Source organism: Giraffa tippelskirchi, chromosome 4 (genome assembly GCF_054371585.1).
Source record: "Giraffa tippelskirchi isolate mGirTip1 chromosome 4, T2T-mGirTip1v1.2.pri, whole genome shotgun sequence".
In the NCBI taxonomy this organism is placed as follows: Eukaryota; Metazoa; Chordata; class Mammalia; order Artiodactyla; family Giraffidae; genus Giraffa; species Giraffa tippelskirchi.
This window is the reverse complement of record NC_137278.1, coordinates 95,842,750-95,864,945: the sequence shown is the minus strand read 5'-3', so window position 1 is coordinate 95,864,945 and position 22,196 is coordinate 95,842,750. Positions and strand designations below refer to the sequence as shown.

General features: G+C 43.1%; 1 protein-coding gene and 1 long non-coding RNA gene across 3 annotated transcripts; one reads left to right on the top strand and one right to left on the bottom strand.

The window, feature by feature from the left end:
* Positions 1-3,559: 3,559 nt before the first annotated feature.
* Positions 3,560-13,235, top strand: PDCL3 (phosducin like 3). Of its 2 annotated transcripts, none has more exons than XM_081594430.1 (6): positions 3,560-3,635; positions 5,999-6,128; positions 9,024-9,114; positions 9,299-9,442; positions 10,409-10,617; positions 12,768-13,235. In XM_081594430.1, the coding sequence occupies exons 1-6, from the start codon at positions 3,630-3,632 to the stop codon at positions 12,908-12,910; spliced, it is 723 nt and encodes a 240-aa protein (XP_081450556.1). In that variant the 5' UTR covers positions 3,560-3,629; the 3' UTR covers positions 12,911-13,235. The 2 variants fall into 2 exon arrangements, with proteins under 2 accessions (XP_081450556.1, XP_081450557.1); XM_081594431.1 differs by having other exon boundaries at positions 9,024-9,118; positions 9,303-9,442.
* On the bottom strand, positions 9,843-16,412 carry LOC145546727 (uncharacterized). Its single transcript, XR_014083169.1, has 3 exons — positions 15,797-16,412; positions 14,879-15,261; positions 9,843-10,153 (listed from the first exon to the last, which is right to left on the bottom strand). It is a non-coding gene; the product is annotated as an uncharacterized LOC145546727 (long non-coding RNA).
* Positions 16,413-22,196: the final 5,784 nt, after the last annotated feature.

Sequence of the window (22,196 nt, the reverse complement as noted above, 5' to 3'; positions counted from 1 at the left end):
CTTGATTCCAGCTTGTGCTTCATCCAGCCTGGCATTTTGCATGATGTACTCTGCATATAAGCTAAAGTCTATCTTATGTTATATAAGTGCTTATGATCATCATCATGACTTTCATTCTTCAAGGCCATGTAGAACTCTAATGAAACACTGAAGTCAGATGTCACAAAATGTGATCTAAGGACGATCATCTGAAAGAGTTATCCAAAAGGCAGATTGTTGATCTCCACCCCACACCTACAGAACCAGAATCTCTGAGCATGGAACTTGGAATCTGCATTTTTAACACTCTCCATGGAATTTTTATTTACACCAAGTTTAGTGAACACTCCTTATGAAAACTGAAGCTGAAATATTAAGTTCTATCCAAAACAATTCTACGTCAATTTCAATCTCCCAATTTATCCCTCCCCATCTCACCCCTTGGTAACCATAAGTTTCTTTTTTACATCTGTAACTCTAATTCTGTTTCATAGATAAGTTCATTGGTACCCTTTTTTAATATTTCACATATAAGCAATAGCAGATGATATTTGTTTGTCTGACTTACTTCACTCAGGGTGATAATCTCTAGATCCATTCATGTTGCTGTAATGTCATTATTTCATTCTTTTTTATGGATGAGTAATATTCCATTGTATACATGTACCACATCTTCTTTATCCATTCCTCTGGGACATTTAGGTTGCTTCTACGTTCTGGCTATTGTAAATAGTGCTGCTATGAACACTGAGGTGCATGTATATTTCCAAATTATGGTTTTCTCTGGATATATGCCCAGGAATGGGATTGCTGGATCATATGGTAGCTCTGTTTTTAGTTTTCAAAGGAACTTCCATATAGTTCTCCATAGTGGCTGTTACCAATTTACATTCCTACCAACATTGAAGGAGGGTTCCCTTTTTTCCACACCCTCTCCAGCATTTAATGTTTGTAGATTTTTTTGATGATGGCCATTCTGACTGGCCTGAGGTGATACATTATTGTAGTTTTGATTTGTATTTATCTGATAATGAATGATTTTTTTTAAAAGCTGTTTTCTCTCTGCATTTTGCTCCTTTCTCTAGAAAATTGTTCCTGAAAATGAATAGCCATAGCTTTCTGGGAAAACAGCTCTCCCCATGATCATGGTCATGGTTACCAGAATTTCCCCCCAAAAGTTTCTGTCACAACATAAACCTCACTGGGGTCAATAATCCTCAAGGTTCCAAAAACTTCTAAATGTTTTCACTGTAGACATCATCTCAGCACCTAGTTTTTCCTGTGTGTATCATCTCTTAATCATCTGACCTTCTGACCAGTCTCACAACTGACAGAAGCTGGCAGCCATGCAATCATCTCCTCCAATCATTTTCCTTTCTTTTTTTTTTTTAAGAAAAAGAATGGCTTCCTAGATGGCTCAGTGGTAAAGAATCCGCCTGTCAATGCAGGAGACGCTGCTGGAGAAGCGAGTTTGATCCCTGGGTCAGGAAGATCTGCTGGAGAAGGGAATGGCAACTCACTTCAGTATTCTTGCCTGGAGAATCCCATGGACAGAGGAGCCTGGAGGGTTACAGTTGGGAGAGCGGGGGGAGGGTCGCAAAGAGTTGGACGTGCCTTAGAGACTAGCACACAGCACACACAAGCAGAAAATGAGAGGCAGTGAAAAGAAGGGGAATTGAGTGCAGTTTTTCACTGAGAAATCACACACAAACCAGTCTTGGAATGATGGCTGCCTGAAGATCAAATAACAATAAAGTTTGGAAGATTAAATTTCAGATTATTTGGCAGTAGCTGTGGAGTCCCAGTTTTAATGATAGCTCACTGAAATTGCTCTTTTGACCACTCAGCTGAATCTTCATATGCGGGCCTTTGTCTTCGAAAAAGAGGAAATTTTGAGATTATCTGATGATGTGAATCTATTTATCTTTTTCTTCTAGAATGAAAAAGAACAACAGACTAAAGACATCATTCCTATATCCAGGGTCCTATAAGGCAAAAACTCACAGTCACCATGTTTTGATGCCAATTGCAGCTTTTGCAGCAATTTGAGCAGGAGTCATTCATACCAGCCATTTTGCTCAGCAAATACCTGTACCAAGGAATGCTAATATCCTTTGTGGTCACATATTACAGGATAATCCTATATGAAGTATGTTTAGGTGTGAGTCACATTTTTTTTTAAATGCAGATTCTTGGTATATTTCTATCCATGGGCACTTGGGCTACATGATAGAAGGGACTTTTCTAGTACTCGCCTGTTAGGAAATCCATATGATATATTTAATTTTAGAATTGGTCTCTCTGTTTTATTAAGCCTGTTCATCATTTATCAAGGGGTCAGGAAGATCCCCTGGAGAAGAAAATGGCAACCCACTCCAGTATTCTTGCCTGAGAAATCCCATGGACAGAGGATCCTGGTAGGCTCCAGTCCATGGTGTTGCAAAAGAGTCAGACACAACTTAGTGACTAAAATGTCATGTCATGTATAAAACAGATAACAAATAAGGACCTAATATATAGCATGGGGACCTCTACTAATACTCTGTAATGGCTCATATGGGAAAAGAATCCATAAACAGTGAATATATGTGTAACTGATTCACTTTGCTTTATAGCAGAAAGCAAACAACATTATAAATGAACCATACTCCAATAAAAATTTAAAAAAGAAAAAATCAGTTCCAGGTCCCATGGCTAGAAATTTAATTTGGGGATGGGACCCCAGGGTAGCTGCAGTTTTAGAAGGCTCACAGATAGTGCATGACAGGGAAGCCTGGCCTGCTGCAGTCCATGGGGTTGCAAAGAGCGGGACATGACCCAGTGACTGAACAACAGGTGTTTCTAATGTAGTCAAAGTTAGGAGTCCGCCTACCCTACATACGTGTTGGTCTGCGTTCTCTGTGTCTGCTACTTCACCACCTAGCTCAGTTGTCCAGGGAGGGGCATTGCTTTAACTCAAATTCGGAGTGCTGCATACACAGAACCCTGAGTCTGAGCCCCTGTATTTTTCAATTTAGACTTGCATATTTCTACTCAGTGCCTCCCATGCGCTCCGCAAAGGGCTAAGCACTTTTGCGAATATGAAACGCCCGAGGCTCAACCAGGTGAAGAGATGTTCATGTTTCTGGTTTCGTCTGTTGCGATTCCCGCCGTGTCCAGAGAGCCTAGAATAGTGTTTGGTACGTAGTAGGCGAACTGCTTTATGCGACACTTGAAGGACAGTGACTGAATTCCAGGTAATCCTGCCTCCTTTTGAATCGTAACAACGAATCAGTGAAACGGGTTTCTATCTCTGACTTCTTGGGCCGAGATCTCCGACACCATTGGATCCGGGCCTGGAGATAACACCTAGCCGCCGGGTACCTCCCCGATTCTGTCCCACCGTTCGGAGGCCGAAGATATGCCCTAATAAGGTTCAGTTCAGAAGCTGCCGGGATTAGCTCGGAGTCACACGAGTAGGCGTGTCCTGCCGCTCGCTTGGGCGCAGCCTCAGAGAACTCGCAGTCCCCCGGCCCCGCCCTATTCCCTCCCGGAGGGCGGGGCGAAGGGCAGGCTGGGAGAAGAGGCGAGGGGCGCCTGCGCGCGTGCGCGGTAGAGAGCTCACGGGTCGGGTGGCTGTGGCCGGCAGGGCCTCAGCGATTTGAGAGAAAATGCAGGTGAGCAAGCCGGGGGTGGGGTAGGGGGCTCGACGCCCGGAGGCTGCGGCCGCTTGTTTTGCGCCGCTCGGTCCATGCGGGCGGCTGCCTGTCCTTGCCGGGCCCGTGGGAAGTGCCGGGCGCCTCAGGCTCAGGGTGGCCACGCGCGTCGAGGCCGGCGCAGGCGCAGCGCGGACGGGCGGGTGTGCCCGCGCCCTTCCGTGTGTCTCACCCCCGAATCTCATCTTTGAGGGTAGTTCTCCGTGAGGTCGGCTACCCTGGGCCTGTTAAGGCCTCTCCGGATCTTACCTGACAGAGTTACTTCCTCCTTGTTAACTCTCTTAGTGAGCACCTGAACCCCCTTCACGGATGCGGAAGCTGAGGCTCGGACAATTGGAGGGTCCTGCCCTGAGGGGGTCGCATAACATAACCCGTGTTCTTGACCCTGCCTAGAGCTGGGTGAGGGGTTACAACATCCTTCCCTCTCTGCCTCCCAATGTTGGTGTAGAGGTTGAGGTGCGTCCCCTGTGGCCCCTAGAGTCCAGCCTGAGGGTCCCGCTGCCCAGTTATTAGTATTTTCCCTTTTAAAATGGATAAAACCAAATCCCTCAGTTTTGTTCTTTTATTGTATCAGGAATTTACTAATGGAATTTGACTAAAAACCCATGGAAAAGTGAAAAAAAAAGACACCATGGAAATGGATGCTTTTATGAGAAAATCTCTGACGACTCAGTTTTGTCACTGTTAAAGGACCCTCCTGCAAAGGTCATTCTGCTGTCTCCTAGATCTCCCTGTGGTCTGGAATCCTGATGAACTCATCTCTGACTCAGTGGCATAAGGGAAATGGAGTTAGTGTGGGTTTGACTGGGGTTGGAGAGGTTTGTTGTTATTCACTCTCTCAGTCGTGTCAGACTCTTTGCGACCCCATGGACTGCAGCAGGCTAGGCTCCCCAGTCCTTCACCATCTCCTGGAGGTTGCTCAAACTCATGTCCATTGAGTCGATGCCATCCAACCATCTCATCCTCTGTTGCCCCCTTCTCCTCCTGCCTTCAGTCTTTCCCAGCATCAGGGTCTTTTCCAGTGAGTGGGCTCTTCTCATCAGGTGGCCAAAGGACGGAAGCTTCAGCATCAGTCCTTCCAATGAATAGTCAGGGCTGGAGAGGATGATCATCTCCAAATACAGTGTATCTGATGAAGAGGAAACTGAGGGCTGCCCTGGCCTCCTTTGTGTTCTCTGTCCTTCAGGCCCCTGGTCAAAAATGTCGTGTCTTAAGAGGCCTTCCCAACCACCCTGTGGAAGGGATTCTGTTTGTTTCTCTTTGATATATTTCAGCAGGACTGGCCAGGGAACGGGGGGTAGAGCCTGGTTATCCCAGTTCCCTTTCCATAGCTTTCTGGTTTCATATTCCAGACCTGCCAAGACATGCCAAACCAGGGTTTGGGCAGCTGTTGGAACTAAGAGCCCACCTTGGCATTTGTTTTTCTGATAGTTGATCCTGGTAAGTTTGACTTGTTCTAGCCTGGCAGTGTCTTCCTTAATGCTGTGGCTCTCCCAGGTTTGTGAGGATTAACTAGGTAGGTACAGGTAAAGAACTTTGTGGTGTCCCCAGCTTGTAGGACTCAGTAAGCATCAGCTATTGTGAACTTCTCCATGGCATCTCAGCTCTTCCTCTTAGCCTTGGCCTTTAGGGAATCAGTAAGGCTCTCTTCCTTCTGATTTTCTTGCAGCCACTCAGGACTTTGGAATACTTGATATCTTGTACTCGGGCCCTTTGCACAGGCTAGTCCTTCTGCCTGGAAAGTAATTTCCTAAATTTTCGCTCCTCTGTCTGGTTCCTTCTCACCCTCCAGTCACAGTTAAATGTCGCCTCTTCTGAGAGAACATCTTTGCCCATCCTGTGGACCGCATGCCCCCTGGAAGTCTAGCTCAGCAGCCTGGTCATTGCATTTGTCATAACATATAATCTATCTCTTTGTATATTTAATTATTCATTGCCTATTTCTTTCTCTTACCTATAAAACTGGTGACTTTGGCATTCACCACGCTTCCCTACCATCTAGTACAATCATTTACATATAGTAGGTACTTAATAAATATCTGTTGAATGAATCACTCTGAGTCATTAATGAAAATTGACCAGAAGCCAGGTCAGAGCCTTGGCGTCGGCATGGATGTCAGTCTGGACATTATAGCCTGATTTTTACCCTAAGACAGGAAGATTGGAACAGGGGTTGTGTGTCTTTTAACAGATTCCCAGAAATAGACCTCAGAATAATTTGGTGTGAATTCCCCTTCTTACCACTTCCCCATTTGAACCCTTGTCCAACATGGCCCTCCACAGTGGACTTGGCCCTCACGGTACCCTTGGTCCACCTGCTCTAGGACCCCAACGCAGACACCGAGTGGAATGACATCTTACGCAAAAAAGGCATCTTGCCCTCAAAGGAAGATTTGAAAGATCTGGGGAAGGAGGCAGAAGAAGAGGAGCAGCGGATCCTCCAGCAGTCCATTGGTGAGCTTACCTGTGATTGTGATTCTGTGTCTGTCTGCCTAGGAAACACTTGGCAAGCCTCTAACTGCTTCAGGAGAAGGATCCTCTGAGCGAGAGTTGGGACCAGGGATTGAAGTGCTGGGCTGGACACTGCCTCTGGGCGCTTAGGCAGGGCATCTCTGGCTTCATCTTCCTGGGCCGTAGAACTAGGGGCACTTCAGAGCCTCCCTCCATTTCCACAGTTCCTTGTCTGTGTCAGATGGGCACATGATAAGCCTGAAGAAAATATTTCTGAGTCTTCACTTTTTGGTCAGTGATTCAGTTTAGTTAATGTCCTGGAAATCTGCCCCAAAGGTTTTACTGTTTGTAGTCTCCTGGGCGTATGCTTTATCTTTGTGGTTTGAGAATATTAAAGTAGCTTGGTTTGGGGAAGCATAAGATGCTTGTAGTGTATGCAGTCTAAGGTCTTTCTCACATGTAGGTGTACCACTTGAATTGGAATCCCTTGTGGTGTTTGTCAAAAAGACGAGCAAACAAAACACAACAACACACAGTCCCTAGTGAATCAGAATCTCTGGGGATAAGGCCTAGGAATGTGCATATTAAGCCAGTGCCTCAGAGGGTTTCTAATTCATGCCAAAGTTTGAGAACCGTTGATCATGCGGCTAGGACTTTTGTCCCGTGTTGACATGTTAGGGCTGATTTAGAGGAGGCTTTATTACACAGCGTTTATCTAGCAAGTGTGATAAATTCTATCCAGTTACTGAAGGACTGCTTTTTGCTGTGTGTTCTAGGCACTGGGGCTTCAGCTGTGCATGGGCCAGCCAAAACACCCTATCCTCTTGGAGCTTACATTCTAATGGAGGAGACAGACAGTAAATGATACATGAGTGAAATATAGGAAAATAAGACAGAAAGTGTTGGAGGAGAAAGTGAAAGTCTCTCAGTCGTGTCCAACTCTTTGTGACCTTGTGGACTGTAATCTGCCAGGCTCCTCTGTTCATGGAATTCTCCAGGCAAAATACTGGAGTGGGTAGCCGTTCCCTTCTCCAGAGGATCTTCCCAACCCAATGATCGAACCCAGGTCTCCCTCATTGCAAGTGGATTCTTTACCATCTGAGCCACCAGGGAAGCCCTGGTGGGTATAAGGTTGGAGGAGGGGTGGGTATAGTTCTAGAGGGTCAGAGAGGGCCTCACTGGGAGTGACATTTGAGTAGACCTGAGGGAGGTGAATGAGCAAGTGGGAAGCATGTTGGAGGATCTGTCAGGAGGCCAGTGGGACTGGGAGACAGAAGTGGGAGGTTCAGAGGGACAACCAGCGGTCAGACATTTAGGGCCTTGTAGCTTCTAGTGTGGACCTTGCCTTCGATGTCTAATGAGGTGGACATCATTGGAGGTTTGAACAGAGGAGGGACATGCCCTCTGTGTTGACAGCACCTTCCTGTTGTTGTCTTACTGAGTGCAGACTGTGGGGGCAGGGCAGGAAGTGGGAAAACCAGGTGAAACGACTGCAGTGGTACCCTTGGCAAGTGATGCCATTGGCTTGGACCAGAGTTGTGGGTGGAAGTGGCCAGATCTGGATGTATTTTGAAGCAAATCCAATGGGATTTGCTTATGGATCCTGTGATGGGTGTAAGAGCAAGTAAGGCAGAGATGACTGCAAGGCTCTGGGTTTGAGTGGCCAGAAAGATGGAGTCACCACCTGAGATGAGGAAGGCTTGGGCAGGAGCAGGTTTGGAGGTGAAGATCAGGAACTCAATTTAGGACCTAGTCACTTTGAGATTTCTTATTAGACAAATACAGATGGTAGGTGAGCAGTTGGGAATGCTTTCTTAAATCAGAAATGAGGGCTAGAGGCATATACATTTGGGAGTTGTCAGCATGTCGGTGGGTTTTAAAGCTGTGAGACGAGTTCTTTACCAAGGGAGCGGGTATAGGTGAGGAAGGAAAGGAGTCCAGTCAACAGAGGGTCCATGGGAGGGCCCACCAAGAGGGAGGAGGAAAAGAGGCCAGAGGAAGATGGACTTTCAGAGAGGAGGCAGTGATGGATTAGGGCAAATATGCTCATCGGTTGAGAAAAGAGGTCATTATTGACTTTGGTAAGAGCAGGTTTGGGTCATGATAGGGTGGGGGTCAGGGGACAAAAACCTGATTGGATGTCAAGAAGCAAGCGTCTTTATGGCAATAAAAACAAAATACAGATTTTTACAGCCATTGATAAAAAGAGAAGAGAGAGCTGCCTACCAGTCACAAGAGAAGACCAGGTGATAATCCCTTTACCTCTAGCAAAGGTGTGCTGGGGAAGGACCCCCAGAGGGTATCCTCCCACCTTCTTGGAGGCATGAGGACTGTTATGCACCTGTCCCTGAGCATCAGGGACTTGCAGATCAGGCCACTTGAGCTCAGGCTAATACACCTCTCTCCTTTTATAAATTTGGGAAACTTGCCTGTTTGTATCCTTATTGTTGTGTGAATGTAAGAGAGGATGATCTGGCTGATCTTTTAAAAATGCTCTCTCCTTCTTAGTTACTGTGTAACACCTTGGATGTGTGCATACATGCTAAGTCGCTTCAGTCATATCCGACTGTTCGCGACCCTATGGACGTGTAGCCCACCAGGCTCCTCTGTTCATGGGATTCTCCAGGCAAGAATACTGGAGTGGGTTGCCATGCCCTTCTCCCGAGGGTCTTCCTGACCCAGGGATCGAACTCGCATCTCTAAACATCCTGCATTGGCAGACAAGTTCTTTACCACTAGTGTAACACCTTAACTACTTTTTATTTTGGTTTTGATGGGGTAGGGGCCTTTTGGTATTGCATGCTCTCCTTTAGGAGAAAAGTGAAGGAGAAAAGACCCAAAATGCATCTTCGTTCATCTTTTACATTTTTGGTTTTTGACCAACTCAATGACATTCAGTGAAAACATATGAAGACATGACTTTGGAAGAACTGGAGGATAATGAAGACGAATTTAATGAGGAAGACGAACGTGCAGTTGAAATGTACAGGTTAGTGCCACCCAGAGAGACTGCTTGGTTTTTCATGTGGCACTATAATGTGCATCCTTTGAAATAAACCTGGCAAATAAGTAAGTAAACCTGGACCTTTACAGAGTTTGCTGTGTGAAAGGGGTGTGTGCGAGCATATGTGTGTAAGAAGTGTGTAAGATGTCTCTCTCCTCCTGTCGTGCAGGCAGCAAAGACTGGCTGAGTGGAAAGCAACCCAACTGAAGAATAAATTTGGAGAGGTTTTGGAAATCTCGGGAAAGGATTATGTTCAAGAAGTTACCAAAGCTGGTGAGGGCTTGTGGGTCATCCTGCACCTTTACAAACAAGGGTGAGCTGATCTGATGTGTGCGTGCGTGCGTGCTCAGTCACTCAGTCGTGTCTGACTCTTTGTGACCCCGTGGACTGTAGCCCGCCAGGCTTCTCTGTCCATGGGATTTCCCAGGCAAGAATACTGCAGTGGGCTGTCATTTCCTTCTCCAGGGGAATCTTCCTGACCCAGGGATCAAACCTGCATGTCCTGTGTCTCCTGCATTGTCAGGGGTGTTCTTTACCTCTGAGCCACCTGGGATGCCTGTCTTTAAATATTAGTTTGAATTTATGTCTTGAACATCTCAGGCTTGCTTCACACCAGAGGGTTTTTTTTTTTTAACTAATGTTTTATGTGTTTTTGTTGCAGATGTGCCCAAATGTTACTGTCTAATTTTTGTCTTAAGACTTTCAGATTAATATTTGTGACTAATATGAATGCCTTTATTAAATAGTAGCAGAACAGACTTTTTTTTTTTAAATTGTAAATGAATTCCTCAATCACTGGTCCCTCTGAAAAAGCTCGGGCTTTTCACGGCTTCGTGTCGTGAGTCACTCTCCTTGATGGTGGGGGTGACCTTTGTGAGCGTTGTCCATGGCGAGTGATGCTGAGAGCCCCTAGCGCCTCACCTTCAGTTTTGCTCCCACCGTGTGGAGTCCGGTGCTTGTGTAGGAGTTTCTTTCAAGCAGGAAGCGCATTCTGAATCACACATTCTAAGCCTTGGATGTTCTCCTTTAGAAAACCAAGACAGTTATCTTTTATAATGGAGCTGCTTTTCTGACTTAACTCGGTCAAATTAAATTGGACTTTGGCTTTTGAACATTTTGCCCAAACCTATTAGAAAGTTTTTAAAAACCGTTTGTTCATCTTGGCTGGAGTAGCAGAAGCACTTGTGAAGTTGTCATGAGGTTTTCTATGGGACACAAGGGCGGTTGAGGTTTACTGTATGCAGACACAAACTCACAGCTGCTTCTCTTTATTTCGCAGGATTCCCCTCTGCGCCCTGATAAATCAGCACTTCAGTGCACTTGCCAGGAAGTTTCCTGATGTCAAGTTTATCAAAGCCATTTCAACCACCTGCATACCCAATTACCCTGATAGGAATCTGCCCACGATATTTGTGTATCTTGAAGGTGACATCAAGGCTCAGTTTATCGGACCTCTGGTGTTTGGTGGCATGAACCTGACGCTGGACGGTAAGGACTCTTTGAGGTACACGTGAGGGATGGGGAGGGAGTGCGTCTGTTGTTAAGGGTGCCTGTTTCCTAGATGCCGCAGGTGGGATGACTTGCCATAGAGTCACCTTTGTCCCGTGTGAGTGATTGTGAAAAGGGAAGAACATTGCATCTGTCATCTTAGATGAGTCATTGGGAGCAATTACAACTGGACTCTAAGTTAAAAGAGGGCACGATGGATTTTAAAATATTTTATATTATTGTCTGTGCTGTTTTATTTGTCCCTACAGTTGAATATGTTTGTTTTTTAGTTACAACTCAAGATCACATCATTCATTTCTCATTTAATTCACCCAAACATATTAGTGACAGATGTTTATATATAAATATACATAAAGAAATGTAAATTTATACATATATAAATATCTATAAAAATATTTTTTCAGTTGAAAGGAACCTTTTAAATGAAAAGTTTAATTCTGCCTCTTAACTCCTAAAGGATATATCTTTTATTTTTTTCTACTTGTGAAATAGGTATTAAAATACATACGCACACATAATATGTGGGACAGAACCTGAGGCCTGTGAGCTTCCTACTAGGTCAGATTCTTTATCTCTTTAGTGCAGTGATATGTCCAACTATGCCTTAGTTAGTAGCCTTTAAAAACATATGTTAAAATATGACTTTATATTCTACTTTATATAACTCTATAAGATACTCAATTGGGAAACATGTAAACAGATACATAGATGCGTATATATATCAGCTTTGCTTTATTCCAGTGTTCAAAGGCATATGATATTTCAAACTAAGTATATGTTTTGCCTCTTATTTTGATCTTTGAACATACCATTAGGGGAGAGAGATAGATGTACAATAATAATTATAGTCTTTGTTTCTAGAAAAAGTCTCATTTGTAGGCCAGGCTCCATGGAATTCTCCAGGCAAGAATACTGGAGTGGGTTGCCATTCCCTCCTCCAGGGGATCTTCCCAACTCAGGGATTGAACCTGGGTCTCCTGCCTTGCTGGCAGATTCTTTACTGTCTGCCTGAGCCACCAGGAAAGCCCCATATAAATGAACATTAACATTAAATGCATTAACTTACGCATATGCATGTACGTGTGAATCTAAATAATCCATAAGAATCAGAAATCCTAAGAATTTTTTTTGTTTGAGAAATTTATTGAATTTTTTTGTCATTGAACCAAGATACCTAGAGCTGAAAATACTGATGCTGTTCATCTCTGTGGAACACTTTGAATTAATGTGATTTCAGTAAAATTGGTTTTCAGATTTTTAAAAAATTTATTAGGCTGCACTGGATCTTAGTTGTAGCATTCAAGGTCTAGTTCACTGACTGGGGATTGAACCCAGGCCCCTTGCATTGGGAGCATGGAGTCTTAACCACTAGACCACCAGGGAAGTCCCTGGTTTTCAGGTTTTAATAGAAGTTTCCTAATTAGTAGAGTATCAGTTTAAACCAAACTGTTTGGTGTAGAATCTTTCCGACAGTCTCACTCCTGCCTGGGTAGAAAAATATATCACTTGATTTTGCTTCACAGTGTCTCACACCAGTGTGGATTTTCATTGATTATAAGAGGGTAAAATATAGGAGCTAAGCCTTTAATCACTGATTCTTTTTTTTCTGACACTTGTAAGAATTATTACTACTTGGAACAAATGTATCAATCCTTGCATGTCATATGTTGAGCCTTTGACTCTAATAGGTTGAGATATTGGACATGAGGTTTAAGAATTTCCTTTGGCTAAATAAAATTGGATTTAATAATTACATTGCCAGCAAGACTGTGAAAAGTATTTTCTTAAAATATTTCATGCTGATTTCTTTCCTGGGACATTCTGCAAGCCAAGAAGCTAGCTGTGAGAAGATAGGTTTAGTCCTTGGCTTTTTATTAGTTATCCTGGAGGTTCAAATGTATGTAATATTTCATTTCATCTCATTTTATGAAAAGTTTTTGCAGGTATTTTTGTTTTCCTTCTTAAGGGTCTGATTTTTTTTTCACCCTTTCTTCCAGGTACCTTATAATTATGACCCTCAAATTGTCATCAAATGTGGATGGTCATAGTTTCTGCTTAGAAAAACACTGTGGCTAGAGGTTCGCACTCAGGCTGAGTCTTAGGCAGTTTGCTTTCTCTTTATCATGCAGAGTTGGAGTGGAAGTTGTCTGAGTCTGGAGCCATCAAGACGAGCCTGGAGGAGAACCCCAAGAAGCCCGTGGAAGACGTGCTGCTGTCCACGGTACGGTGCTCCGTCCCCGCCAGGAGGGACAGCGACTCTGAGGATGACTGAGGCCGTAGCCCTGGTAACCTGCTGAACTTTCTCGATGTGATACAGCATCTGAACTTTTTTTAAAAAAGGAAAAAGTAGGAATGTATACTGTGGGTTTTTTTAGTCTTTTATATTACGTTCTGAATCTCATAGATCTCAGAAATAATCATTGCTGGGAATCTTTTTAAATTTCTGGGAACTCTCTTTTTAAATTAATAGTATTTCCTTAAGGAAAAAATAAAAGCCAGATATTAGTTTGGCAGATGTCTATGTTTTCCTCGCTTATATTTTAGGTCAACTGTAAGACTCTTCACCATTCGTTCACATAAAACTATTAAAAAAGAAATACAAAGGTGGTGGTGTTTTTTTTAATAATGTGAATAAATTATACGCTGGAAAATGGCAAGCTAAGCTTTGCATTTATATTATTATTTGTTTTTATTCTTTTATAGAGCTAGCAGCAGGATTATTAACTCAAAGGAATGATTGCTAGGAAGAAGTCTTAGTGTTTATCCTGTTTAGAAGAAATAGGCAATAATTTTTGTGAAATACTGTTTTATCAAAGCCTAAAAGATTAGGCTTATCAAACTAAAAGATTCCAATTTACTGCCATTTGGGGTCAAATAATTTTTCTAGTTAAGATAATTTTTTGTTTTCGGGCTGTTGAGATGTGAGCTAATCTCAATTACTGTAAAAGGTGTCACCTGAAACTCTTTTTTGGAAATAAATAGATATAAGCACACACAGATAGACAAAGTGTATCTCAATCAGTCAGTAAAAAACATAACAAAATGTTTTCTGAACCAGAACCCTCTTAGCATTTACCACTTCTTGTCAAATTGAACAGAATAACCGAGGACTGTTATTCCCTTATACTTGTGTTGAGTAATGTAGTGCTCACTACACGACACATAGTAGAGATTCCTGGTTTGAATCTTTAAAAAATATGAATCAGAGAGGGCACAGAGTTCCTTCAGATCATCGTTGTTTATTTTTGCTATCATTCAGAGAGAAACAAGCAGCTGTGACCCATTTGATCTGTCAGAAGTGTCTGCATTAGTGACTCTGTTTTTCTATACACATGAGAGCCAGCACTTTTGACGGAAACATCGTCTGTGTCACAGTCTTCCTTGAAGGATTTCTCATGAATTTTAATTGCAGGGTGGAAATAAGCTTGGTCAGCCCTGTCACTCATCTGCTCGTCCCATGGCTTAGATTTTCTGTTGTCAGCTGACAGCAGAGTGAAATGCAGTGGTGAAAGTGTGACTGCCATGTTGGTCAAGAGCTGTGGTGCGTACACTTCGCCAGGGGAGAGAGGTGTGTGTGAACGTGGTGGGGGCTGCGTCCACCGGAACCGGCAGCAGGCCTCATCCCACTGAGGAGCCTGTTCAGGGTATCATTCGCAACATACACTATGCCACTTTGATCTTTGTTCCTGTGACATCTTTCCTCCATGCCAGACTAAGGTGTTGAGTTTGTGCTCAAAGGCTCAGGTGACTTGGTTCCTGATCCTGTCTGTCCATACAGCTCCCAGACCCCAGAAAGCTATTTAGTCTTGCTGACTGAACTTGACTTAAAATGCAGAGAATGAACAGCATCTTTGTCCTAATATTAGAATTGTAATTTTGAACCTAACCTGCAAGTTTCTACAGGTTGGTTAGTTCTGGGAGACTTCCCTGTATTCCTTACCGTTAACTCCTGTTTCATTTGGAGCATTTGTGATGTGATGGAGATGATACAGCTTGGCTCTGAAGAATTGAGTTTGTCTTGTTCCACAGCAGAAACACACAATGACCAGGGAAAACCGACAAGAAAGATCTTGACAGTCTGTCTCCTGGTGTTGGGAGGGAACAGTTATGGGGAAGGAGTGTTGAGCAGGTGCTAGGTAACCCTTTCTGTAGTGATGTTGGTGAGAAATGTTTTCAGGAAGTTGGGGTGGTAAATAGTTTGGGAGAAATAACACAGTAAGACTGTAGACTCACCCCTTACCTGTGGTAGTTGGTTCCAGGGCCCCATGGGGTATCCGCAGATGCTCAGGTCCTTGCAGCTGGCTCTCCATGTCATCAGTCCATGGTTGGTTGGATCTGCAGATGTGGAACCCACAGACACGAATCCGCTGCTATGCTGTGCTGTGCTGTGCTGAGTTGTGTCCGACTCTGACCCATGGACTGTAGCCCACCAGGTTTCTCTGTTCATGGGATCCTCGAGGCAAGAATACTGGAGTGGGTTGCCGTTTCCTCTTCCAGGGGATCTTTCCGACCCAGCGATCCAACCTGTGTGTCGTGTCTGCCCTGCATTGGCAGGTGGGTTCTTTACTGCTGAGCCACCTGGGAAGCCGACTGTAATCAAATACAGTTGTTTTTTCCAGTTTTCTTTATTTTGTAGAGAAGAATAAAGGATACAGTTAGGATGTACACAACTACCTCATTGCAAACCTAAATTTATATCCTCCTGTGCTGACATTGCCAAAACAGTGGCTTCCTGGGGCATCTTCCCGAAATGCCTCAGAGAACTCGTCTTGGATGCAGCAGACACTTTGTGAGAGACAGAAAGGGCTTAGAAGGGGGTCCTTTGTCCCTAATGCCTCAGTTTTTCACCATTTATTGCCTCCAGCTTTAAATTTACTTTTCTTACATAACAGCCCCAATTTTGCCAATGTGGTTTTCAAGTACGACAGGCCAAATGTGTTTGTGACTGGGTTGCCTAATTTAGAAACATGTTCTGTGAAAGTGGTTTTGTCCTCCTTGTGAAACCAGCTGTTACTCATAAACAAACACAACCTTTTCAACAGGTGGGTTTCACCTGTCACATTCCTGATGTTTATATTCACTTTAGCCTAGGGTCCCGGCATTCCGCCCTCTGCACGCTGCCCCCACTCAGTGACTGCACAAGGGACCTGTCACTCACGTGCTGCTAGGAGTTCCTTGGGCCATTTCTCACCGCCCATCCCTGCAGGAGCCTCATCTTCCTTGCATTCAGTGTCCAGTGAAGATGGGTCTGCCCTCCGTGGCCAAGCTGTCCTTCTATACTTCTGACCCCATTTTCTCCCACATTCTTTCAGGACTTTGTTCCAGTAAATTATTGCCTTATCTCAGTTTCTCCCTTGATGTGGGGCCTCAGGCTGTAAGTGCTGGGGTTGGTAACAGAGACGGCTCCCTGCCTGTCAAGGACCAGGATTCTCCAACTCCGCTCCAGGAGCTGAAGGATTAAACTCCCAGCCTCCGCTGGAGCTGCGGGTGGGCAGAGGGAGGTGGGCAGAAGCTGGCTGGGAGTCCCGGGCACGCTTCTTTGGAAGGGCGGCTGCTGTAGATGGGACTGCAGCCTGCCTGTGCTTACAGAGCCAGAGCATTGACGGTGGTATTTTTCACGATGTTGTGGAGCCTCTGTAACCCAGCTCCCGACTGCCCTCTCTGGACTCCTCTTACTGGGCAAGAAGTAGCTTATGCATCTCCTGCTAAAGCCCCCTGCCCATTGTCTGTCAAAACCACAACTGTTCTAGCTTTCTGCTCCGTGCTTTCAAGTTGCTCAACAAAGCAGAGAGCAGTGTCTGTTCCCAGCCTCTATGTCATCATCATCATCACCCTTCAGGAGCTTCATGAGCCAGACCAGGACTTCCCCTTTCACCTGTGAAAGACCAGATACTCTAAACAGCTACCACCCACCTGGAAGTAACTCAAAATTGTTTCTTTAATGTTCATAAATGTGTGGCTGAGCTGTAAAGAAAGGAATCCATTCTCTGAGGCCAAAAATGACGTGAAAACAAAACTGCAGAAAGACAAGCGAGCCCTCAGCTCATGCACCCCCAGGGGCACTTACCGAAACTTGGTGACACTGAGTACCTATGAGGATGGACTTGAGGGGTTAGCAGGAGATAAGTCTTTAGGGAGGCCCCCTTGCAAACAGCTGGACTTCAGTCTTGGGGGAACTGGCACTAGTTGGAAAGGAAAACGGTCCCCCTCTGAAGTCACTTATATACCTTCCCTCCTGTGGGTTTGAGTTCTCATGGTACCTGTGGTCTAAGCATTTCCCATGCGAAATTCTTAAACAGGTCCCATTGTAATGCCCCTGGCTTCAAGGTCAGAGCAACTGTATATGCACATGAGGACTCAGCTTTAATTTAGCACTCAAGACACTCTCCACAGGTACATGAGGTGAGAGTCATAAATCACAGGATGCCTCAAATAAGGCATCTCAAATGAAACCAGCAGAAAAGAGTGCAATCATCCTGCAAGGAGTTAAGAGTAGTAGAATTTTCAAGACCAAAATATGAGCACATTTAACAGTTGTAAATAAGTAAAAGAGTAAAGAAGGGTTGCTTATGTTAAGTCCCTTATAAAAATAACTAATGAAAGAAAGAATAAGCTGGAAAGTAGAGCCAAATAATTACTCCATAGGCAGCACACAGAGACAAGTAGGTGGAAATAGAAGTTAGATTAAGAGATGTGGAGGAGTGGTGAGAATGTCTAACACATTGCTTAAAATTTTAAAAAGTATTTGAAATAAGTAACATTTGGAAAGATGAAGGTAGATTTTCCAAAACTGAAGAAAGACATCAACCCTCAGATACAGAAAGCTATACAAATTTCAAGTGAGTTAAATGAAGTAAATCCACACCTTCATGTATGTAATGAAACTAGAATACCAGAAAAATTTGTAACACAGTTGGAAAAGTCAGATTACCTGTAACAAACAGCAACAATAAGGCTCACTGCCTTCTCAGCAGCATCAGTGAAAGCCAGAAGACTAATAGTATCTGTGGGCTACAAAGATGCATCAACAAAAACTATCAACTAAATTGTTAACACCCAGTGAGGTGCTATTTTTTAAACTATTTTATATTGGAGTATAACCAATTAACAATGTTATGATAGTTTCATGTGGACAGAAAAGGGACTCAGCCATATGTATGCATGTATCCATTCTCCCCTGAATTCCCCTTTCATCCAGGTTGCCACATAATTTAATGAGGCACTATTTTAGGAGTGAAGATGTCATCAAAAGACTTCACTAAAGGAAATTTAGAGGATTTACTTTGTGCAGAAGGACAGTGATGAAAGCTCTGAGATTCAGGAAAGCATAGCGACCAAAAAAAACACTTATGGTTAAATCTGAATGAGCATTAACTTTACAAAACAATACAAATGATGTCTTGTTTATGACAGTAAGATGAAATGGAAATGAAAATAGGACAAATTAACACAAATTGAAGGGTACTTCATTGGAGTGTAAATGTTCTTAGATCCTTAAGTATTCAAGAGGTTGGCAAAAATATGGTTAAAAACATTCAAGTAACAGTAAAATTTTTAAAAGTATATAATTTTAAAGTAGTGTGTCTGAGGGTGCTCAGTTAATTCAGTAAAAGACTAGATTGAAGAATAAAAAAAAAGGCAGAACCATAGAAAGTCCAAAGTAAGGTGCTAGAATCTAAGCAGTGAGCACAATAAATGTAAATGGATAATACTAATAGTGCTTTTCACCATATGACCCTGCAGTCAGGCTCTTAGGTATTTACCCAACTTACTAAAATTTATGTCCATACAAAAACACAAATGTTTATAGCAGTGTGTTTATAATGGCCAAAACTCAAACAACCAAAATGTCTATCCGTAAATAAATGTGAAAACAAATTGTAATTTGATATAATGGAATGTAATTCAGTGATAAATGAGCTACCAAGCCACAAAAACCATGCGTGCTAAATAAGCCAGTCTGAAAAGACTGTCTATTTTATGATTCAAGTTATAAGACATTCTAGAGAAGGCAAAACTGGAGATGTTAAGAAAATCCATGGGGAGGAGGAGGGAAAGTTAGGGAGTGTGGGATTGACATGTACACCTTGCTGTGTTTAAAATGGATAACCAGGGACTTCCCTGGTGGTTCTGTGGTTGACTTTACCTTCCAAAGCAAGGCGTGCAGGTTTGATCCCTGGTTGGGCAGATAAGATCCCACATGCCCCATGACCAAAAAACCAAAACATAAAACAGAAGCAATATTTTGAGGAATTCAATAAAGACTTTTAAAAATGGTCCCCATCAAAAACAATCAATAAAATGGATAACCAACAAACCCACTGTATAGACTAGGGAATTCTACTCAATGTTACGTAGCAACCTAAATAGGAAAAGAATTTGAAAAAGAATAATACATTTTTATGTATAACTGAATCATTTTGCTGTACACCTGAAACTATCACAGCATTGTTAATCAACAATGCTCCAATATAAAATTAGAGAAAAAAGTCAAAGAGAAAAAAAAATCAGTGGTTCCAGAAGCTCAAGGGGATGGTGGTAGGGTTGAATAGGTAAAGCACAGGATTTCTAAGACAGTGAAACTGTTCAGAGGGTGGGGGTGTGATGATACACATTTGTCAAAATCCATAGGACTTTACAGCACAAAGAGTGAATCTTTATGCAAATTAAAAAAAATCACATCAGGAGCTGGAATACATGGATGGAACACAGAACAACAAAACAACCATATTATAAATGTATGAAACAAACTCGTGGAAGGAATTGAGGGGAAGATAACCTTGGAAATGAGTAACCTTGGACCTAAGTAACCTTGGAAATGAGTGGAGTCTGTAAGATGAAGCAAAAGAGAAACTGCATAAGGACTAGGCTGCAGTTTATAAATTTCTCGCATTGGTACCTGTTAACAATTGTGATACTGCTCTAATGTACTAGATTTAAACAAATGGAGCTAGATGGTGGGAGCCAGGCTTCTCACTGTTATTTAGAGTGTGAAGTTACAGATAAGCCTAGAGTGATCCACCTGTAATGGATTAAAGTTGGACCTTCCCTATGAACTCATACAGGCACAGCTAGTTACATATTTAGATGGTGTGTATACACAGGTTTATCAGGGCTTCCCTGATAGCTCAGTTGGTAATCTGCCTGCAATGCAGAAGACCCCAGTTCTATTCCTGGGTCAGGAGATCTGCTGGAGAAGGAATAGGCTACCCACTCTAGTATTCTTGGGCTTCCCTTGTGGCTCAGCTGGTAAAGAATTTGCCTGCAATGCAGTAGACCTGGGTTCGATACCTGGGTTGGGAAGATCCCCTGGAGAAGGGAACGGCTACCCACTCCAGTATTATGGCCTGGAGAATTTCATGGACTGGTAGTCTATGGGGCCGCAAAGTCTATGGGGTCGCAAAGGTTGGACACGACTGAGCGACTTTCACCTTCACATACACAGGTTAGTGAACACATTTCCTTGCTCTGTCAGTTGAAGGGGCTTAAAAGAATGACTCCCATTGCAAAGACCATACCTACTATTCAGATACTGGTTTCTAATACCATTTCCTGAAAAAGAAACCAAAACTCTAGAGAAGTTGCTGATTCTACCAAAGGAATAGAAAATCGACAAGACCAACCTGGATCATCTTGTAGTGCCAGAAAGTAAAGATGTGCTCAAAACAAAACCAAAAATCACAATGATAGCAGTGTGTCGAAGGAATGCAGAAGTCTCCTAATGAATAGACAGTTTGAGCAACAAAATAAATACTGGATTACAACCTAAGTGTAAAGTAAATATCCATGAGTCTGTATAGATAAATGATTGAACAGATACACAGATTGAAGAGACCATTTCCTGCGCAGAATTCGGAATAATTTATGTAGATACTCTGTCCACATTTAAGATGATCCACTCTTCAAATGTGGGCTGCACACGGTGACTTCCTTCCAAAGTGAGCAGCGTGGAAAGGGGTCAGGGTGGGGAGTAGCTTTACAGAAAGCTGCCAAGCTCTGCCACCCAGATGACCAAGGTCAGAACCACTAGCTGTAAGGCATGTTGTTAATAATAGTATGGCCCCTGGGTATTGTTGGGGTGAAAATGATACAAGGCAAATTCTTTGATCTTCCTCCTCGAAACCCAGACCTGTACACAAACATCTGACAAATCCCAGTTGAGGAATGTTCTATAAAACAGTTGATCAGAAATCTTCAAAACTGTAAAGTTTACCAAAAATAAAGGAAATTTGAGAAACTGACTCAGCCCTGCAGAGATCCCCAAGGAGACGTGACAATGTAATATAAGACAGTGTCCATGGGATTCTAAAACAAAATGAAAGAATTCTCAATAAAGTGTGGATTTCAGTTAATAATCATGTATCAGTATTGTATTGATTGATTAACTGTAACAAATGTCCCGTAAGATGTAAGAATAGAGGACTTGGGTGCAGCATGTATGTGTACTCTGCTATCTTGTAGATTTTTCTGTACATCAAACACCATGTTAAGAAAATAAAAGTTGATTTTTTAAAAAGTCTGGTGGTTCACGAATCACATAAAACTGTCACTAGTGTAAGCAAGGTGGTGCTCAGCTCTTGATTGTCATCTGTGTGTAATAAAGTGCCAGGATTAAATGGCAAATGTTTTAGTTAGGATCTACCCAAGTGCAGAGCAAGTTGAGGGCTTGAGTGCCAAGTGAAAGGGAGATCTGGGAGGCAGGATGGGGAGAGGCCAGCATGAGGGTGAGAGTCTGTGGGCAGTGCTGTGGGCAGTGGGAAGTCAATCCCTTAGGATCTTCTGAAAAACCCAGTGTTTTCCACCTACAGAGTGGGGACTAGGCCACTTATCCCCCATCCTTGGCCCCCACTGCTTGAAAGCTGCTCCCAGGGGAGTGAAACCCTGTGCACTTCTGGGCTGCTCCTGCACAAGGGCCAAGTAGGCGTCTATCTGGGAGGAGGACCTGAACAGACAGACACGAGGAGTGTGCCTTTTAGGTAGGAAGCTGGTGGTGCACAGCCAGACTGAGCTTACCCGGAAGTTCGTTCTACTTTATACATTTAAAGAGCCTGCTTAGACATATTCAGACATAGATTTTTGTCACATATCACTCTTTTGCATATGTAAAAATGAAAGCAAAATAAATCGGTTGACATAATCCTGAAGTGTCCTGTTCAGAGTCCAGCTCAATGCCCTGTGCTATTGAACTTAATGCTGACACTTCTCTGATCCTACCAGTAGGTGGCGAGCTAAACCAACTTGATCCCGGCAGCTTCCTGGCTAGCAGTCCCTTCAAGAGGCACCCTGACCTCGAAAATGTTAATAATGAATGGGAAACATGCTTAGAATTGATGAAATGAGTTAGTTCTAGTGCCTAGTGGATGAAGAAGGCTATTTTAACTTGATCATTCTGACATTTAATTTTGAAAGTAGATCATAACCTCCAAACCTGTTCATTGACATTTTAAAATGTTGAAATTAACCAGCTTCCTAATAGGAAAGATGCAGCTACTATTCTTTGTATATCTATTAAAGCAAATACAACATTTTTGAAAAAATTAAAGACCAATACTTCTTTT

Coding starts and splice junctions, on each gene's coding strand:
- PDCL3 (XM_081594430.1), top strand. Junction 6,129..9,023: donor GATCCTCCAGCAGTCCATTG/GTGAGCTTACCT, acceptor AATGACATTCAG/TGAAAACATATGAAGACATG. Junction 9,115..9,298: donor CGTGCAGTTGAAATGTACAG/GTTAGTGCCACC, acceptor CCTGTCGTGCAG/GCAGCAAAGACTGGCTGAGT.